At 45.7% G+C, this 17,420-nt stretch overlaps 1 protein-coding gene across 1 annotated transcript in view; it reads left to right on the top strand.

Moving 5' to 3' along the window:
- Positions 1-602: 602 nt before the first annotated feature.
- LOC139689370 (integrin alpha-PS2-like) overlaps positions 603-17,420 on the top strand; it is a 195,741-nt gene continuing 178,923 nt past the window's right edge. The window contains exons 1-2 of the mRNA XM_071586452.1: positions 603-616; positions 1,040-1,161. Of these exons, the coding sequence (XP_071442553.1) occupies positions 603-616; positions 1,040-1,161 (136 nt within the window). The remainder of the gene's footprint in view (positions 617-1,039; positions 1,162-17,420) is intronic.

Raw genomic sequence — 17,420 nt, forward strand, 5'->3', positions numbered from 1 at the left:
GTTCATACCGGTTTTTCGATGGGTAATAAAACATGACACAACAATTAGTGGATTAGATTCTTTTATTTTAACCCACAATCACAGGAGAGACATCTCATTGATGCTCGAGCACCTGCCTTTTGTAATTTTCACAAATATATTTTCCCTTCACTGTGGGCTTGATGTATTTGAGGAATTTTTATGACTTGGCGCCAGTACCTGTCTGCGGAAGTGAGTGTAATGCGATGCAAATGAATAACTGATCGTGGCACTTTTCCACGTGATAACATTTATTTAACTCCAGGTTTTGATGTGCTACATCATAATCATCAGTGTAATACATCGAAACTTCGTCGTAAAATAAATTTTATCAAGAGGAAAAGTGCTACGATCAGTTATTCATTATGTTCGATTTCCAACACGTCATGCCTGAAGCTACTCAATTTGCGATAAAAATGATTCATCAGACAATGGATTTTTTAAAATCAGACAAGATTTTTTTAAATCGGGCAATGCGTCTTGAGTTGCAGCCAAGAGAGACACAAAGATATAATCCGCGGCCGCAATGGGTAATTAGGAATGTACTAACTAAGTCCGTCTAATGTTAGTATGTTAGTACTGATATGTCCGTCGGATGGTACGTTAAACGGTGTTACCCCTTGGTGCCTTTCGTTAAGAGCCCACAGACGCCGGGTTTCCCTCCGCCTTTTTTTCCTTTCCCATCCATCCCTTGCGGCGCAAATGACTTTGGCTGTCGGTCGCCTCCCCTAAATCTACTCCTACCACTAGGAAGCACGCCAAGCTAGCCACACGAAATGGCGAACGAAATTAACTGGTGAACATTTAATATAATTCGACGCTCATTCGAAATCAACAGCATCGGATTGCCATGGTAACCCTTTCCAAGAAAGAACGTGTTTACTGCGTCGCTCCACATTCGGCGTCATTGCCATTTGAGTCCCGGCTATATTTAGATACATCGGCGCTCGTGTGTGCTATCATTGTTACATTTTCACCAATGGGTGCTAACTCCGAGATATCCTCTCTTTCTTTCCTGCAGGGTGCTCGTGGGTGCTCCGAGGGCCCAGACGGCTCAACCAGGGGTCAGAAACGGCGGCGCAGTCTACAGATGCGACGTTGTCAGAGACGATTACTGCGACGTGGTGGACTTCGACCAAACGGGTGAGTAATCCATCCTTTCCTCCTCCCTTAACTCTTATTCTCTTTGGTTCAATCCTCGCCTCAAGACGGACTTCCATTTCACAAGGAGTGCGAAGGCAGTGCTTTCAGAGTGGCGGATTCATTTCAACCTTTCTCGTCCAAGGGCATCTCGAGAGTCGTATTAATGCAGCCTTCGCGCAGTTTGCGCAACACCACCGTCCAGCCGATGCGTTTTTGACTTTTAAAGAATTCATGCGACGTTTATGGTGGCTTAGAATTTCCCGGAGTTCGCCACTAATGCCGTGTCCCAACGACATTAGTGGCGCTCCTTCGAGCCTTGCATCACCTCACCTACTTAATTACAAAAAGGATGATCGAATAGGTATTCCATAAACACGTCAGTTGTGTCAAATCCTATTCATTTGGGGAATGCGATATTTTGCGTACACGTGATTTTTGACGTTTTCAAATGATTAGGCCGGGAAATCGGACTCAGTCGAGACGCCATCATATATTTGGTGCCTGTCTATGACGCCTCGCGCATCTTCACGTTCAACTGTCACCACCTCTTGGGGTACGGTGATCTTTCGTTGCCGATACAGGGCGGATGAGCATCTGGATACGCTCGAGAGAGTCTCATTAAATCTTGATACCCCCTTTTGCTGGACGATAGAGAATAGTTTGGCTTTGGTGGAGGATGGTGGCTCAGAAAAGTGAAATTAAAAGACTACTGTTGTCATCAACATTATACAAGGATTGCATCTTCCAGCGCACCAATGTTTTGCTGCGTTTTCGCATCCCTGCCTGATCTCGATTCTGTCAACATTTTTATTTCATTCGCTGCTGGTGTATACGTATACGAGGGTAGTTAGGCAAGTTCTCGGAATCACCACTAGCTGTCAGCGCTAGTGCAATGAGTTCCCCGTGTAGTAATAGGTAATTTTTTATGAGTAAAGCCATGTAACGCGTCAGTGCTTTGGGCAGAGATCTGTGGTGCGGACGCCTACGTGCTGTTGTTTCCGTATAGTGACTTTTGAAGATAAAAAAAATTGGGATTCGAGCAGTAATTTATTTTTTATTTTCTTTATTTATTTATACATACCCTTTATTTTTTCCATTATTATATTCGTGGGAATGATAATTGAGGTGGTTTCCCGTTGTCTTCCTCAACAGTGTTTTTAATGTGACACCATCAATCAATGGCCGCCCCACTGAGGAACAGACGCTGTGTTGAGCGGGATGAAGGGAGGGAGGAAGTACACAGAGATGAAGAAGTACTTGATGTAGAGTAGGTTGCTGGATTGTGTTTTGCTAGGAGCCACAAAATATTTATTTGGTAGTAGTGTACATCCAAAATCTACCTTAACCGGCAGCCGGTAATATATAAACACCCTGCAGGCCACCGCCAGGGTGTGTGGCAGGGGGTGAATAAACACAAAAATAATTTTACCCGAACATGACCCTATCGCGGTCGAACAAAGCTATTCTGAACCGTTATCGTTCGTGGGAAAAATGAAATCTAAAATCTATCCCTTCTACACTTAATATCTCTAATTTTATTGGCATGATCTCTCCTGCTAGAGTACGATGGGAGTAATAATACATTTTCAACATCACTGCTAAAGAGACATCCTTACAATTCATGTAAGCTCCCAATTCATGCAAGAATTCAATCGATTGAGACAATCACTATGCCGCACAATCTGTGAATCCTTCTAAGTATATCATGACAACGTTTTATAAATCTAAGCTGCTGTGCGCTGCTCGCGATTTAATTCGGCAATTAATCCAACTTCGTGAATATCCCATATACTTGCAGCACGCATACGCGTAATCTAAATGAGGCCTAACCAACGACAGATAACCTTTCTCTTTGACCCTTTCATTACATCTACCGAGTGCTCTTCTAACATATCCTAATATTTTGTTTGCTTGTAATTAAATACTTCGCAAAGAAAGGTACGAAAGCAAAGGAGAGTCATGACGACTTTCACCGAGAGCACTCCGACTGGGGACTTTGCTCCTCCCTCATATTCAACCGTAGCCGAGCTTGTAGTTCTCTTTTGCGTGTAATGCGCGTTTTTTCATCTAACCGTAATTTTGGACATCCTTTTGGATGACAATAAATGGGTCCGTTATTCTCGTGCAAAATCGCAAGTAGTCAACCCGTCCTCATAGGTGAGATAAGACCTTACATGCATAGTAAACAGTGGGACCTAGGGGCCCGTAACTAGACTCACCTCGTCGTAACAGTGCAGTGGTAAGAAGGGACGCGTCGTGGGTGCTCCGGGGGAGGGGTTGGTCGGACGGGTGCGGTCCTCTGCCGCCCCTCTACCTCGGGGGCCGCGGGTGGTGAGGAGTGTGCTAGTGAATGCCTTGGACTGTGGGGGCGTTTGTAGGGAGGCTGGATTCCGGGAGAGGGCAGGGGTGGTGCAGTCGGTAGTGCCCCATCAAGCGAAAGAATCTTCCGACAATCAACGTTTACCGGTACGTACGGGAAAAAAACACGTAATTATCCTTTAATTCATTCAGTAATATCCGTGATGCTTTCTGCGCTTGAAAAATTAAACACAACCCTCTCCTTGACGCTAAGCATTTAGACTCCCCTTTAAAGTTTTACGACGAGGGGTTGCAGAATGTACAACAACAAATAAAAGAAGCATCGTTGATAAATGGAATGGAGCAGGTCAGTTCGTAAGTGCGCGCACGGTGGATTTGCCGCGACCTCGAGCGCATGAATGTCACCTGACGGAAGAATGGCGATGGTGGGAAATGCGATGCAGTAAATGATTCTCTCCAGACGTCGGCGTTGGCGATAAAACCCCGCGGCAAAGGCCGCCATGATGAGCGTATGCGTACATTCCCAGGGTTCCAGCCGCGGGGACGGCGTGACACGGGAAGGCGGAGCCGCCGACGAGGCGCTCCCATGTTTTTTATTGCCTATGAAAAAATAAAAGGAAATGGGGTGACCGTATTATGATACTGTCGATGCGTTTATTATTTCTCTCGTTCCGGAAAAGAGTGACCCCAACCAAATCGCAACCTCGTGGAATGGCGATGGGAATGCACGGGCGACTACCCATTCACGCACGGCTCACTCTCTCCCTCTTCATTGTTGTTGCTTCTCTTTGTTGCGATTATCATTTCCACGAGGTCCCTCGCGGCTCGAAATCATGGCAACCGTTCAAGTTAAAAAGCCCATAATGGGATTATTGGGGTTAGTCATTGGATAATTTAATTGGAATTAATTGGAAATGGTCCGTTGGCGCCGTGTGGTGGGCTTGCCTCCTGCCGGGTAATTGGGAGCGATTGGAATGGAACGAATCGACGGACTGCTGACCGCTTGCAGTTGGAGAGGGGCCGTGGGGGAGTGGGGGGGATGGCGGGAGGGGAGCCGCACCTCACGCTGGTTTCCGGATGGATCTCGTAAGAGAAGACTTCCTCTGCGTGGTGCTGCGACGTGTAGTTTGGAAGCCCACGACAGAGATGTTGCTCGCACTGCTCCTTGTCGTCCTCTCTCAGAGGCCACGAATCTGCGATGAGATCCACAGAACTGGGCTCAGACGCGCTATATTATGCAAGGTGCATAATCATTGGTCCAGAAAGGAGCTGACGAGCAATGGTTTGAAAGAAAACAGGCAAGGTTTGTTTAAAAAGTATCGGTGACCATTTTTTTCCTGACGTGTGTGCGTGAAGTGCTGAATTCAGACCGTCGGTTAAGTGTGCGCATGATCGCATATCGTATTATTGATATTGATGAAATGATACAGTGCACACCATTCATTATCACTGAAAATTTGGCGATGCGAAAGATCTGCGCTAAACTCGTCCTACCGAAGGTCTTTGGATGGACCACCGAAAGATCAGAGTCGAGTGTCTCTGCTCTTGCGAAGACCTTCTACAACGACAACGCGACGGTTCTCCAACCCTCTTACACTCACAAAATGGCACCAGCGGACTATTTCCTATTCCTATAAAAGTGAAATCCTCCCTTAAAGGACACTAGCAAGGGACCGAACCTAAGTGCCGTCAAAGAAGCTTGCACACTCGTACCCCTAAGGACCTTCCGCCTATCAAGGAGCCTTCGGGTCGTGAAAAGGGCTAAAGTGTGTCGACGTTCAAAGGAAGACGTACTTCGAAGAATTTTGAGGCAATATCTGAATACCTGAGGCATTGTATGAGCAATATCTGAAATAAATCTATTTTTTCGAAACTTTTCCCGATGATTGAAATATAAACCATTTACGTTATCATGGGATAAGTCCAGTTCTCATTTCAAATCACCGGCTGCCGGAAACGAACTTCGTGAATCCGTATCCTTGTAAGTGCATTGCCTCTCGCTTTGGTATGGCTTCTTTGAGTTTTGAATTACTTTAAGGGTGGCTACGAGGGAGGAAGGTAAACACCATTTTAATTTAATGAAGATTGATTTAAAGGGTCCAAATGCGAGCGGCTCTGGAAGATTCGTTTTCCTCCCTCGAATGATGAGGTGGAGAAGCGAAAGAGCTCGGCATTAAGATGAGATGCAGTGTGGCGGTTACGATTGGGAAAGATGGGATTTGGGAAGATGGAAATAGGACTGCGTGGGGAGGGTCGAGACGACAGGAAATGGGCGAAGATGGGGGAGGGGGGAAGGGGAGGAGAAAGCACCGCCGGGGAAGTAAATAGTCTGCCATCCCTGCCTTCCGCCCCTCGCCCCTTCCCATGCAGAGGGGGTGACGGATAGGGTTTATGTCGGCGGACTGGCAGGGACTATGGCAACGGACTGGCAGGGTTTGTCGGTGCCGAAGGGTCGGCGCGGCGGGAGGGCCCTCGAGAGAGAGAGAGGGGGTGGTCGGCCGGCAGAAGGGGAGAGATGTACCGGACCCCCTCGTCGCACTCATCCGTTTAAATCGAGAAGAATTTCCACTTCCTGTCTTGTGCACACAGCGTAGCTTTTCACTGTGAACGCCGCACCAATAAAAAAGGGATCATCAAAATTCATAGTATGTAAACAAGGTTTGTATAAAAATTATCGATAAATGTTTTTGAAAAATAGATTTATTTCAGTTGTTGCTACAATGCCTCAACATTCTTTAAAGAACATCCCTTAAGCGTCGATACAATTTTTCCAGTGACTTTTTCACGACTTGAAGGCTCCCTGGTAGGCGGAAGGTCCTTACGGGTACCCGCGCAAGCTTCTTTGACGGCAGTTAGCGCTGAATTGAGGGAGGATTTCACTTTTGGGAATAGAAAATAGTCTACTGGTGCCAAGTATCGGGACTGTAAGGGGGTTGGGGAATCATCACGATGTTGTAGCAGAATGTCTTCGCAAGCAAATACTCTCGACTTTGCTCTTGATCGTCCAACCAAAGACCTTTGGGACGAGTTTAGTTGGTCCAGATCTTATTCATCACCAATTTTTCAGTGATAATAGTGTGTGCCCTGTCATCTTGTACCAGTGCCAATATGCGATCTGCGGTCATGCGCACACTCAACCGACGATATAAATTCAGCACTTCACGCACGCACGTCAGGAAAAAGTTGTTGATGATACTTCATATGCAAACCTTGGATGACTGCTCAAAACTGAATATATTCACCCATGAATGAACCCATCTTGGTTTCGAAAGGAATGAGTCCCTTTCCACGAAAGGATGCCACACCCTCCTCTTTCCCTTCATCCCTTTTCACTCCCGGGTATATCCTTGATTTTCTTCGTGCCCGCTCACTCGATGAAAGCCTTTATCGAGGGTGGCTTGTAGCAATTCACTATCATTCCTTCCTCGCTCTCACCCCCCTCACGCGAAACACGGTCACTTCTTTTCAGCTCTTATTTTCGGTGTTTTGAATCTTTATTCTTTCCCTCGACGCGACCGCAAATCGCCGCCCACTGCTCTTATATTTTTTATTTGCTGGTGTACCCCTTCCTAAATCCTTTCCCTCCTTCCTCCCCCCCCTACTCCCCCCCACACTCTCTCTCCTATTTTAACCTCGACACTTAAGTCCGACATCGCCAATTCGTTTATTCGACATACAATTACTCTAATGATAAGTTGAACATTTTCTCTCTCATATTCGTCAATCGAGGCATATTAAATAATATAATATTGGCTACGGTTCAATTGAAATGCCGTAATTTCATTTTAACCACAGAGAGGTTTGTTTCAAACTGCTGATGAAGACTTTGCTAATGGCTAATGTATGTTGCGGTGCATGCCCAATGTTCTACTGGGCAATGGGTTGGAAAAGTATCGACTCATGGATGTGAGAGTGGCGTCGGAGATGTGTTAGCAGTGCAGTCGGATTGGTCCGCGTAACTTGGAATACTTCCTCCGAGGCAAGAATGCTATCCTCTCATGTTAAAGACCTCGATTTTATGTGAAATTATTTCAAGTAAGTGAGACTTAGAGTTGAAAGATTACGTCGAGCGCATTCGCGCTAAGTCGTCCCGGGGGTGGGGGAAAAACGGTTAAAATGCGATGCTTTGAAGAGAAAAAAAGCAAACTTGTATTCGTCGTCTTGTTGCCGCGCGGAGGGCTGGGAGAGGGGAAACAAAAGAAGTGCAGCTGGCGGGGAAGGTAATGGCATTCATGCTACTACCGTGCTGCCCTCTTGGGGGCGAATGCTCATATCCTGCGGATGCCACAAAAGTGCCATCCCGCCCCCCCTGGCGTCATCTACCACCCCCTTCTCCCACTGGGGGTTGGGGGTGGGAGTGGTGTTGCACTCGAAGATGAAGGGGACGGACGGAATATCGGGGCTGACGGGAGCGCGGACGGACGCGCGCTCCTTCGTTAGGCATTCGAGGCATAAATAGAACCGGGGAGGTCGGGCCGTGATTCCACGGGAGATAGTCACTCACTCCGCATGCGAGCGTGCCGCCCGTGACTCCACCCCCCCTCCTCACCCTATTTACCCCCCCCCCCCCGGGCACTCCCCGCGCAAGCATATGCCAGCGCTCTCGAGCCGCTGCACCGCCCTCTCCTCGGGATCGACATTAATTAACTTGTGGGGAGACGGGTTAGTGGGGAGGGCGGATGGCAGGGCATCTCTGCGATTGGTGCCTTCTTCTTTTTGTTTTCCCCAAAAAAATATTTCTCTTCGTTTCCTCAGAAATAACAGCAACCATTTGTGGGTCCCGTTTATTTTCCCGTGATCATCCTAATATTTCCTGTAAATTCAAGAGGTAGATATTTCGCGTCGAAATTATTCCAGAAATTTAAGTCATTTTTTAAATCATTTAAGGTTATATCTTTCGATCTGCGGTTCTATGGTGGTTACCAAATAAACCGTGCCCTTGCCGTACCGGTGGAGTGCCTGGAAGGACAGTGTGCGAGATTCTCCAGGAGCGTTGATTGCGGGGGGGAGGGGGATTGCCAAATTGAAATCCGCATCTCAAATCGCAATACGAAGCGGATTGTGAGCAATGTTTTGAGTTTGCGCAAAACTTCTTTTTGCAATCGTGATTTGTGCTTTGCGGTCAAATTTAGTTTGACATTTGTTAAACTTCTTCCCATGGCTATCTTTATATCATCTCACCCTATGAGATGAGATGAAGAATATTTTTTCTCAAATCAGAATCTTAATAAAAAATTTTGAGGGGTGATTGGCGAAATTCAAGTATTTTCTCTTCCTAGTTAAACCGAACGCTCCTGACGCTAACTGTTTCCATATGGAACTCGAGGAAATGTAATCGTGATTTACGGTATCGTTTCGTGGGTGGGCCGATTCGGTAAGTCCCGTGACTTCATCAAATTCACTGCAATAGCGAAGTCATCGTCATCCCCCACGAGGAACGTATTTCACTTTTATCGCGAAATTTCAGAAAATTCGTGAAACATGAATTAAATATGTGCTCTGGAAACCCCAGTCTTTTCTATTAGAATAACGCAAAAGTATGCATATGAGTACGCGAAATTTTCATCATCCGTTCATTTACCCTTTTGAACGTTGATAAACTCATGTCTCTGCATTCGTGTTCACGTCTCAGCGGAATAATGCGTGGCTATTTGATTCGCTTCCGTTTACGATTGCGGAAGCAGCAACGAGACTAACGCACAGAATTGAGAGCGATGGATTACCTCATGCAAATTAATTCGATAGAGGGAAGATTGATGAGCGCGATTGAGCACGGGTAGCATGATGCATGGTTTGTATAAAAAGTAACGGAACAGGTTTCGGAAAAAAGGCCTATTACAGAGATTGCTACAATGCCACAAAATTATTCAAAGTACATCCCTTGAGCTTCGGCGACGTGAGAGACTAAATGCGCTAAACTCGCCCTCCTGAAGGTCTCCTGGCGGACCACCGAGAGCAGAGTCGAGTGTGTCTGCTTGCGAAAACCTTATGCAACGGCATCGCGATGATTCCCCAACCCCCTTACAGTTCCAACTTGGCACCAGCAGACTATTTTCTGTTCCCAAATTGTGAAATCCTCCATCAATTAAGTGCTAAGTGCCGTCAAAGAAGCTTGCGCGAGTACCCTTAAGGACCTTCCGCCTACCTGGGAGCCTTCGAGTCTTTTAAAAGCCACTGCTAGCAAAAGTGTGTCGACGCTCGAGGGATATATTTTGATGGATTTTGATGTATTGTAGCAACATCTGTAATAAATCTATTTTCCGAAACTTTTTATACAATCCTTGTATGTTGATGCGGCGGCCGCGAGACTCGTTTCGTCACGTGCTTTCCCATTTCGAAATTCACTTATTTTTGGTTCTTCCGTGCTCGGGTAGTCCCACGGGGGGGGACGGGGGCGTGGCGAAGGGGTGGCGAGGTCCGCCAGTCCTCGACTGTGCCTGCTCCACTTGCGAAACGAACGCTCGTAGACTCGAAAGGTCGAATCGTAGATACGTACTCAAACCGTCGTTAGTGCCGAGTAAAAGCAAACCTCATCGCTCTATGGATTTTATTCTCGCCAGTATCCAGTATTTGGTGTTATTTCAAGAATTAAAGCCAGAAACTTGGACCTAAAAATACGAGGATGGCTCTCCATCGCGCGATAACTCTCAGGCACAAGAGAGGTACGCCTAGGCATGGACAAGAGTTCTAGGCGATCCACACCTGGATGATGGCGCTAAAGTGGGGATCAATCCTGCTGGGCCCCGATGGGGTTATTGGGGATTCTAATACCATGGCTTATTGTATTTTACGAGCGCTGTCCAGAAAGTAACTTACGTTTTCGTGTGCTGAGCGAAGTATTTGGGGGAGTCTAATGTTTGCTGTATTGACACTCACACGCACACACACACACACACACTAGGCCAGTACGCCTCGAGCCGCAGTGTTTGGAAGGTCGCACCGCTTGTCGTTTGTTTATAGTAGCACTTAAAAGTAAACAATACATTTGGAGATTTTAATCTGTTAATTGATAAGGTATTCACTGGCAACAAACTTCAAAGCTTCCCACATTCATCACTGGGAAATTTGTGCTCTGTATGTACCGAATGTGATGAATGACAAGTCAACCACACTACAACAGCAACAGTCTGCAACCACACTACCACAGCAGGATGCGTAGTGTTGAGTGTAGGGACGTATAGACGCTAAGATGGTGAATCTAGCCTTAGCCTCCGCCAAATTAGGTCGGAACGTTAGCAGTACTTTCTTGAAAGCTCTCTTAAAATGAGAGATTGGCGCGGAAACACCGAATGAATGCATTGAAAACGTTAAATTTTTATCGGATAAAAGTATTATGTGCTTAACGCGTTGAACATGTAAATAGACGCATTCCGTCGACGAAAGGCAGATTTTTCAGGACTAAACCACGTGGCTGGGCGCTTCACTCGTCTGCCTGGCACTGTCTTGCCTAGACAACGGAAGTTTCAATACGAGGTATCAACACGAGCATTCAAAATATGAAATTCGTGTTTGTGTATAATGATTCCCACTTGCGGACAGCTAACTCTCTGTAGATATTATGAATCGGCCCATTTTTGGGGAACACCCGTCTTTGGTGTTGGACCTTGGATCAGAGGAGTGGGGTGGCACCCTCCACCCAACAAACCCCTCGCCCCAGCTAAAGAACCCTTCTCTACTATCCTTCCCATTTTGTTTCCATATTTTTGGATACTCGAGGCACAAATCGCCAAATCCCTCTCTCTCCCCCCTTCCGGCTCCGCGTAGTCGACTAGAGTGCATCCATTCGATTGCCCTCTCGAACGCCGCCGTCTCCAGACGCCCCGCTCCCTCATGTCTGCCCGCCACGCTCGAATTTAGAACGGCAATCCGTTGGAATTATTTTCCCTGCTGTCATTCGTCGGAGGGGAAGCAAGAAACGGATTCTGAAAAAAACTCACGTTAACCGCACTCCGTATACATCGCTTAAAATTCTTAATGGCTGTGAGGTCAGGAGTGGTGAAGTGGAAGTGCCGCAACGCGAGGACGGTCGATAGATCACAGTGCTGACCTCAGCCGCCTGTGGCTGCTAATAATTTTCTTGTCTGTGATTTTGGGTTTGAGCTGGTCAAAACAACTCGGGGATATTATATTTAATGTAAGCGACCGCAACTTCCGCTTCCGTGCGTACCTTATTACAAGCGCGTAAGGATTTATTTAATGAAATTGAAACGCGGCCCTTCGAGGGAGGAACCTGTCGATGGCCGGGTCTACTCAAAATCGACGCGAAGTCAGGCATTACTCGGCAAGGGGACAGGGTATTTCGCGCGGGTGGTCAGCGCATAGCCACTCCGTGCTATACGCTGACCTTGCCTGTTGATGCTCTCTTGGTGGAATGCTAGTGAATGAATGAGCCGTGCCCTCCCGCTGGCACTCTCCGCACACCTGACCCTCCTCTCGTCAATCCTGAGTCAAGTCTTCGAATCATTTTTCGCCCATGGACATATTAAACCATAATCACAGTAATCAACCCGAAGGTCGGTTTGTTAGATGATGGTCGAGTTCACCCAATACTAAGCCCCCTATACGGCATTGTGTGAAAGTCACACCACAGGATGATAAGTGGGGCCAGTTCCCTTCCCTGCACCGGATATGGTTTCCCAGAAAGATCTGCAACCCGAAAAATCACATAGCTTAGATGTAGCCGAGAGTGACCGTAGGTGTCACCCAGGATCGAACCCGGGCCCTCCGGTCAGTAGTCCAAACCCTGGTCTACCGCGACCCACCATGGGCATATTACCTTCCTTTTAATTTTCTTTCTCTCGTCACATGCCAATTGTTTTAGTTGACATATTCGATCTGGATTGATGAGACACCCAATTCAGGAGATCCGGAGCTGTGCCTATTGATGGAGAAATTCCATCATTATCTTCTATGAGCGATTCCAATATTAATATCACCGTATGCACCATTCCCCACAGCGGTGTGCGGTGGACACCAGCAGCCGTGGGAAGACTCTGAGAAAGAATTCGGGAAAAGGGGAGAAGAGATTTAAGATGTTGCCCTCGCTCTGCACTAGTTCGCGTATCAGGCGAGGGTTGATTCTGTAGCTTCGAAAGCCATTCTCTCTCAATTGGGAAGAGTTCGCTTACGCTGCTTGCTCACGACAGACGGCCACTCATCCAAACTTTGAACGTACGTTTTGGGGTAGCTTCGGGTGCCATTTGAGGCTTCTTTTCTGCTGTCAAGGCTAACTTTAATTCACATAAAATGCGTGGCCATCTGATGGGATGCACAAAAGGAAGTCCCTCCACTCAACTCAAACGAATATAACAATGGCTATTCGATGCAGATGCCACAAATTTAATTTAAACATAACTCTGAATACAATGATAAAATGCAGTGATAAATGGCGCAATTTGTCAGCACTTGGGGACATGCCGTGGGGAATAATGGGGAGTGGAGTACTACCTCTGCGGCGTGAAGGAAAGGGACCGATTTATTCGCTTCGCCACAAGTTTAAACGAACGTTGCCTTAGTTTCTCCATGAGTATCATATTCGGAACTCATTTTCATCCATCTACATCCACACCATACGCCGCAAGCCTCCACAAGGGCGTGTGGCGGGGGGTGTTGGGTCACCAGCCATGCATGCACAATCCCAATCACGTTACCTCTGCACGAAGATTAGTTTGATCATGCACTGGAAAAATATAAATCGCACGAAACAAAGTATTACTCATACAACAGCATTTAATGACAGGACACTTATGTACAAATATTACTTTAGAACTGTTAAAAAATGGGTCTATTGGATTAAAAAATATTTTTTCCTCTGATAGTATGAGGAAAATAGGTCGCGGTAATCCAGTGGGTTGAGCGTTGGACTGCTGACCGGAGGGTCTCGGGTTCGATTCCCGGGCAAGGCACTCTGGGCACCCGCAGCTCCACCCAAGCTAAAGTGATTTTTCGGGTAACAGGTCTTCCTGGGAAACCATAACCGGCACAGGGAAAGTAACTGGCCCCCCTACCCCGATGTGTGGATTTCACACGCCGTATAGGGCTTAGTACTGGGTGAACTCTACCATCACCTACTAAACCGACTTTCGGGTTGATTACTGTGTTTAGTATGAGGAAAAATCGGCATTTTAATTCCATCTGTTCTGCCATCTACCTCCCTTATCTCACTTACGTGATCTGATCTACCGAGTAAGTCAGGGCCTGTAATGTGTCTTTAATATCCCTTGTCTCAAATTTAAGCAGTAAATTTAGCCTGTATTTAAGCCTACGATCAGATAGTTGCTCACATCTTAATTCTTAATTCAATAGGGTCGTGATATTGCTACCTTGTTCATATTAACTTTTCACAAACCTAGCTGCTCTTCGGTGCACTCGATCTCCTTCCGAAATCAACCCTTCCTCGTGAGGATCCCAGGCACCTGCAGCTTGCTCTAGGTAGGGCGGCCTAACTAGCGTTAAATAACAAATTTCCTTGACCCTTTCATTATAATTCCCCGATATTCCTGTTACGAAGCCTGTGTATAAACTATCCCGCAAATTTCGCTATGTTTTTCCCCAGAACGTATCCGTAGGTATCGAACACCCAAGCGTTTTACCGATTCCACTTGCGTGTTATGTTGGTTCCCTGTATAGTGTGTTTTTGGGTGAATTACTTCACCTCCAAAAATTTATCGAAACACACGTAATCAAATTCAATTCTAGGTCCCATGACTCGTACCAATTTTTGATTGCATTCAGGACGTCAGCCAATGATAGTCTAACTTCATGACTGGATATTTCCCTATACAACGGCATCGTCGGCAAAGAGACGAAGTTGGAAACCTGAGACCCATGTTAATTGGAGAGTTTTTGTGACCTCTCTCTGCACCCGTACAGCCATTCGTATATTTCTATTTTCTAATTTTTTCTATTCCCGAGTCAGTTCCAGCTCTATTACTTTCCAGGATGATATCCTTCCTGATGTGGGGCATAAGTCTGTCCGTATGCATGGCACTTTCTTTTGAAATTGCATCGATAGCATAACATTCATGCTCTCCTTCTTACCATAGTCTAACTTGAAGGGACATGGAAATTCAGCGATTAATCTAGCCTTTTGCTGAGGCCAGACCACAGACCCGTGGACCCGGGTTTGATTCCTGGTGACGACTACTGGTCACCCTCGGTCTCACCCAAGCCGTGTGGTTTTTCGGATACCTCATCTTTCAAGGCGTGCATGTTTACATTTATTGCATCCATGTAAAGTGTGGACAAAGATAAAAAAGACGAGATCTTCTATCTTGAACGCATCTCGTCATATCTCGAAACATCCCCCCCTCCTCCCCGGGGGGTTTCAACTCCTCCTCACCCCGTAGCTCGTGTCTCTCTCGCGAATGTGGGGGGAGGGCATAACAGGGCCGGGCGCCCCTCCCTTCCCTCGCACGAAACAGGGCCGGGTTCTCCTCCCTCCCCCTCGTGAGTGGGTGACCTCTCTGCCCTTGTGCTCACAGTGAATACGCTCTGATAACTTGTTCATTTGGTCGTGATATGGCGCCACCCTTTCCATTCATTTTGCTTTTCGTTTCTTTTGAACGTTCGGTCGTAATGTGCAGGTTCTTCCTATCTTAAGCGTTCATTGTTCAATCATCTCCCGTGAAAATCCGGAATGTCAAACATTTAGACGAAACATTGAATTTCCATGAAGTGTATTTGAGAGTTTTTTTTAATTTTTGTGACTTTTTTATTCTCGCATGCTTTTTAGTGTTGTTTGTCGTTAGACGCGACAGTTTTTTATCGACCATTGGACATTTCCGGTGACATTTTGCCTTAAACTCGAGTGTGTCCGGAAAGTCGATGAACTCCAGTTTGAAAAATCTGCTCTTTCGAATTGTTACTATCGAAATTGTTGGTCGTTGGCCGGTTTTATTCTCATTAAAATATTTTATAAATTCTCACTAATGGTTAAAGTATTCCTAAGCGGTGCATAAAAACTGTAACAGAGTAATAATTTGCCATTATCAGGAGTCGTGTTGTGTGAAGAGCTGAATGTGACGTTTAAGAGAATTCAATTTATTGCGTGGTTTGAGTTTACTTAATTGGTGGGAGTCGTTCCACAAGAATGTTTTTTGTTTCCTCGCAGTCACGACGTGTACACTCCGAGGAAATACATCCTCCATCTTTTTAAATGCGGTGCGGGAACTCGTTTTTTTCCCACCGAAGAGATCACATGTTTTCTTTTGCATTCATTCCCAGTAACGTACTCCTGGTATCCTTTATAGTAGCAATCCCATGATCGTAGAGTTAGCATGGGAAGCCAGGAGAGGAAGGGAGCAAGCTGACCCTGGCACTCAGGATCCAATGATCTCCTCAGCTGATACTACGCCCCACCTTCTTAATACCCTGGCGTCTTATTTTAATGTTCCGAGTTGCGGTGAGCTCTTTTTTGTTTACGCAAAGCAACATTTTCGTTTCTTAATAAAACCGATGTTGTTTGGAACACTTTACCTGCATAACTATTCTAGCCCTTCCCTAACAGCGCAAATAGTAGTAGCAAAAGATGTAAACAATTTATGTAATAATTTGATCGATGTGTTCTGTAAAATTACATGTAACAGCTTTTTTTGTGTTTTTTTCTTGTTGATTGGGAAACTGATATTGATGAGGTGGGGATTTTCTTTTGCTTTACGTTAGAGATTGGTGTTTGGAAGTTTCCTTCAAGTGCATTTTGTTTCTGACTGATTTCATTTATTATTTTTGTGATATTGATTGGATTTGAGATGTCATGTTATTTTTTCGAGGCAAGTTTGATTGTAATACTTGGGACATGTGTGCCACCTGACATTGTCTATCTGCACATGTGAGTTTTAATTATAATATTAATACACACACACACGTATTATAAGAGAGTGATTATGTGTACACATATTTCAATTATAATAATATAATATCACTTTCCGTCGTGAGCTATTCCCTTTTTTAATACAGATTTGAAACTTCCAGAAAATTTACTTTCTGAATTGCGTTTTTTTCAATTTTTATGTAAATGAGCATTTGTTGCTCTTGTGAGATACAGATCGAAAACCTTTTAGTCAGATGTTAAATGCATTTTGCTTATGAATCATAATTTAGACATATGTGTGTGCCTAACTATTTTTGGCTCCGAAAGAAATTTATTCGTTTGAGTCATGGTAACCACCTTGGAGTAAGGTTTTGTGGACCTCAGCTTTCGTATTAATTCATTGAAAACCGGTAAATAGATAACAGAGGATTCAAGGCTAATCGACAACCTGTGCGTATTAAATTCCCAAAGTTGACCTTTTGAGATTTGAGTTCAACACTAATTTCCCAAAAGAATAGTTTTAGTCTGATTGCCATCCATATTGGTTGTTGAAATCACGACTGAAGTCGAGGAATACTGAGCTCCGAACTAAGAGATGCAGTTGAAAGGGATCGCTTTAGCCGCGCGCTCAGTTCGAGGCTGCGGCGGGAGAGGGTTTGGCGCATGACAATTAGGAATCCACGAAAGCAGAGGGCGTCGGGATGGTGTGGTGGCTAACGTTCTGGCTTCCCACCTAAAGGGCCCGGGGTCGAATCCTTTAGACGGAAGCTGTTTTTTGTGGTATTCCGATCCTTACTTGAGGTACTTTGTGGAGAGCACGTTGAGTGAGTTCGCCATCCGTCGGATGGGACGTTAAAAACACTTACCCTTTGGCGCCGTTCGTTAAGAGTAGACTAATTTCGACGCCGGGTTTCTCTCCACCCTTCCTCCATTCCCATCCATCACTATTGGCGCAAACGACCTCAGCTGTCGGTCACCTCCATAAAAACTGCTACTTATACCACGAAAACAGAGTAATAAGGAATTCTTAAAATTAGCCGATTCCGCGAATGGGCAGGGCAGAACCTTTTCAGGATATGATTGAGAGTTATGGATAAGGAGGAACGGCAGATTCATTCTACGGTGCCAC

Source organism: Hetaerina americana, unplaced genomic scaffold, assembly GCF_022747635.1.
Source record: "Hetaerina americana unplaced genomic scaffold, ioHetAmer1.1.p SCAF_227, whole genome shotgun sequence".
Classification (NCBI taxonomy): Eukaryota; Metazoa; Arthropoda; class Insecta; order Odonata; family Calopterygidae; genus Hetaerina; species Hetaerina americana.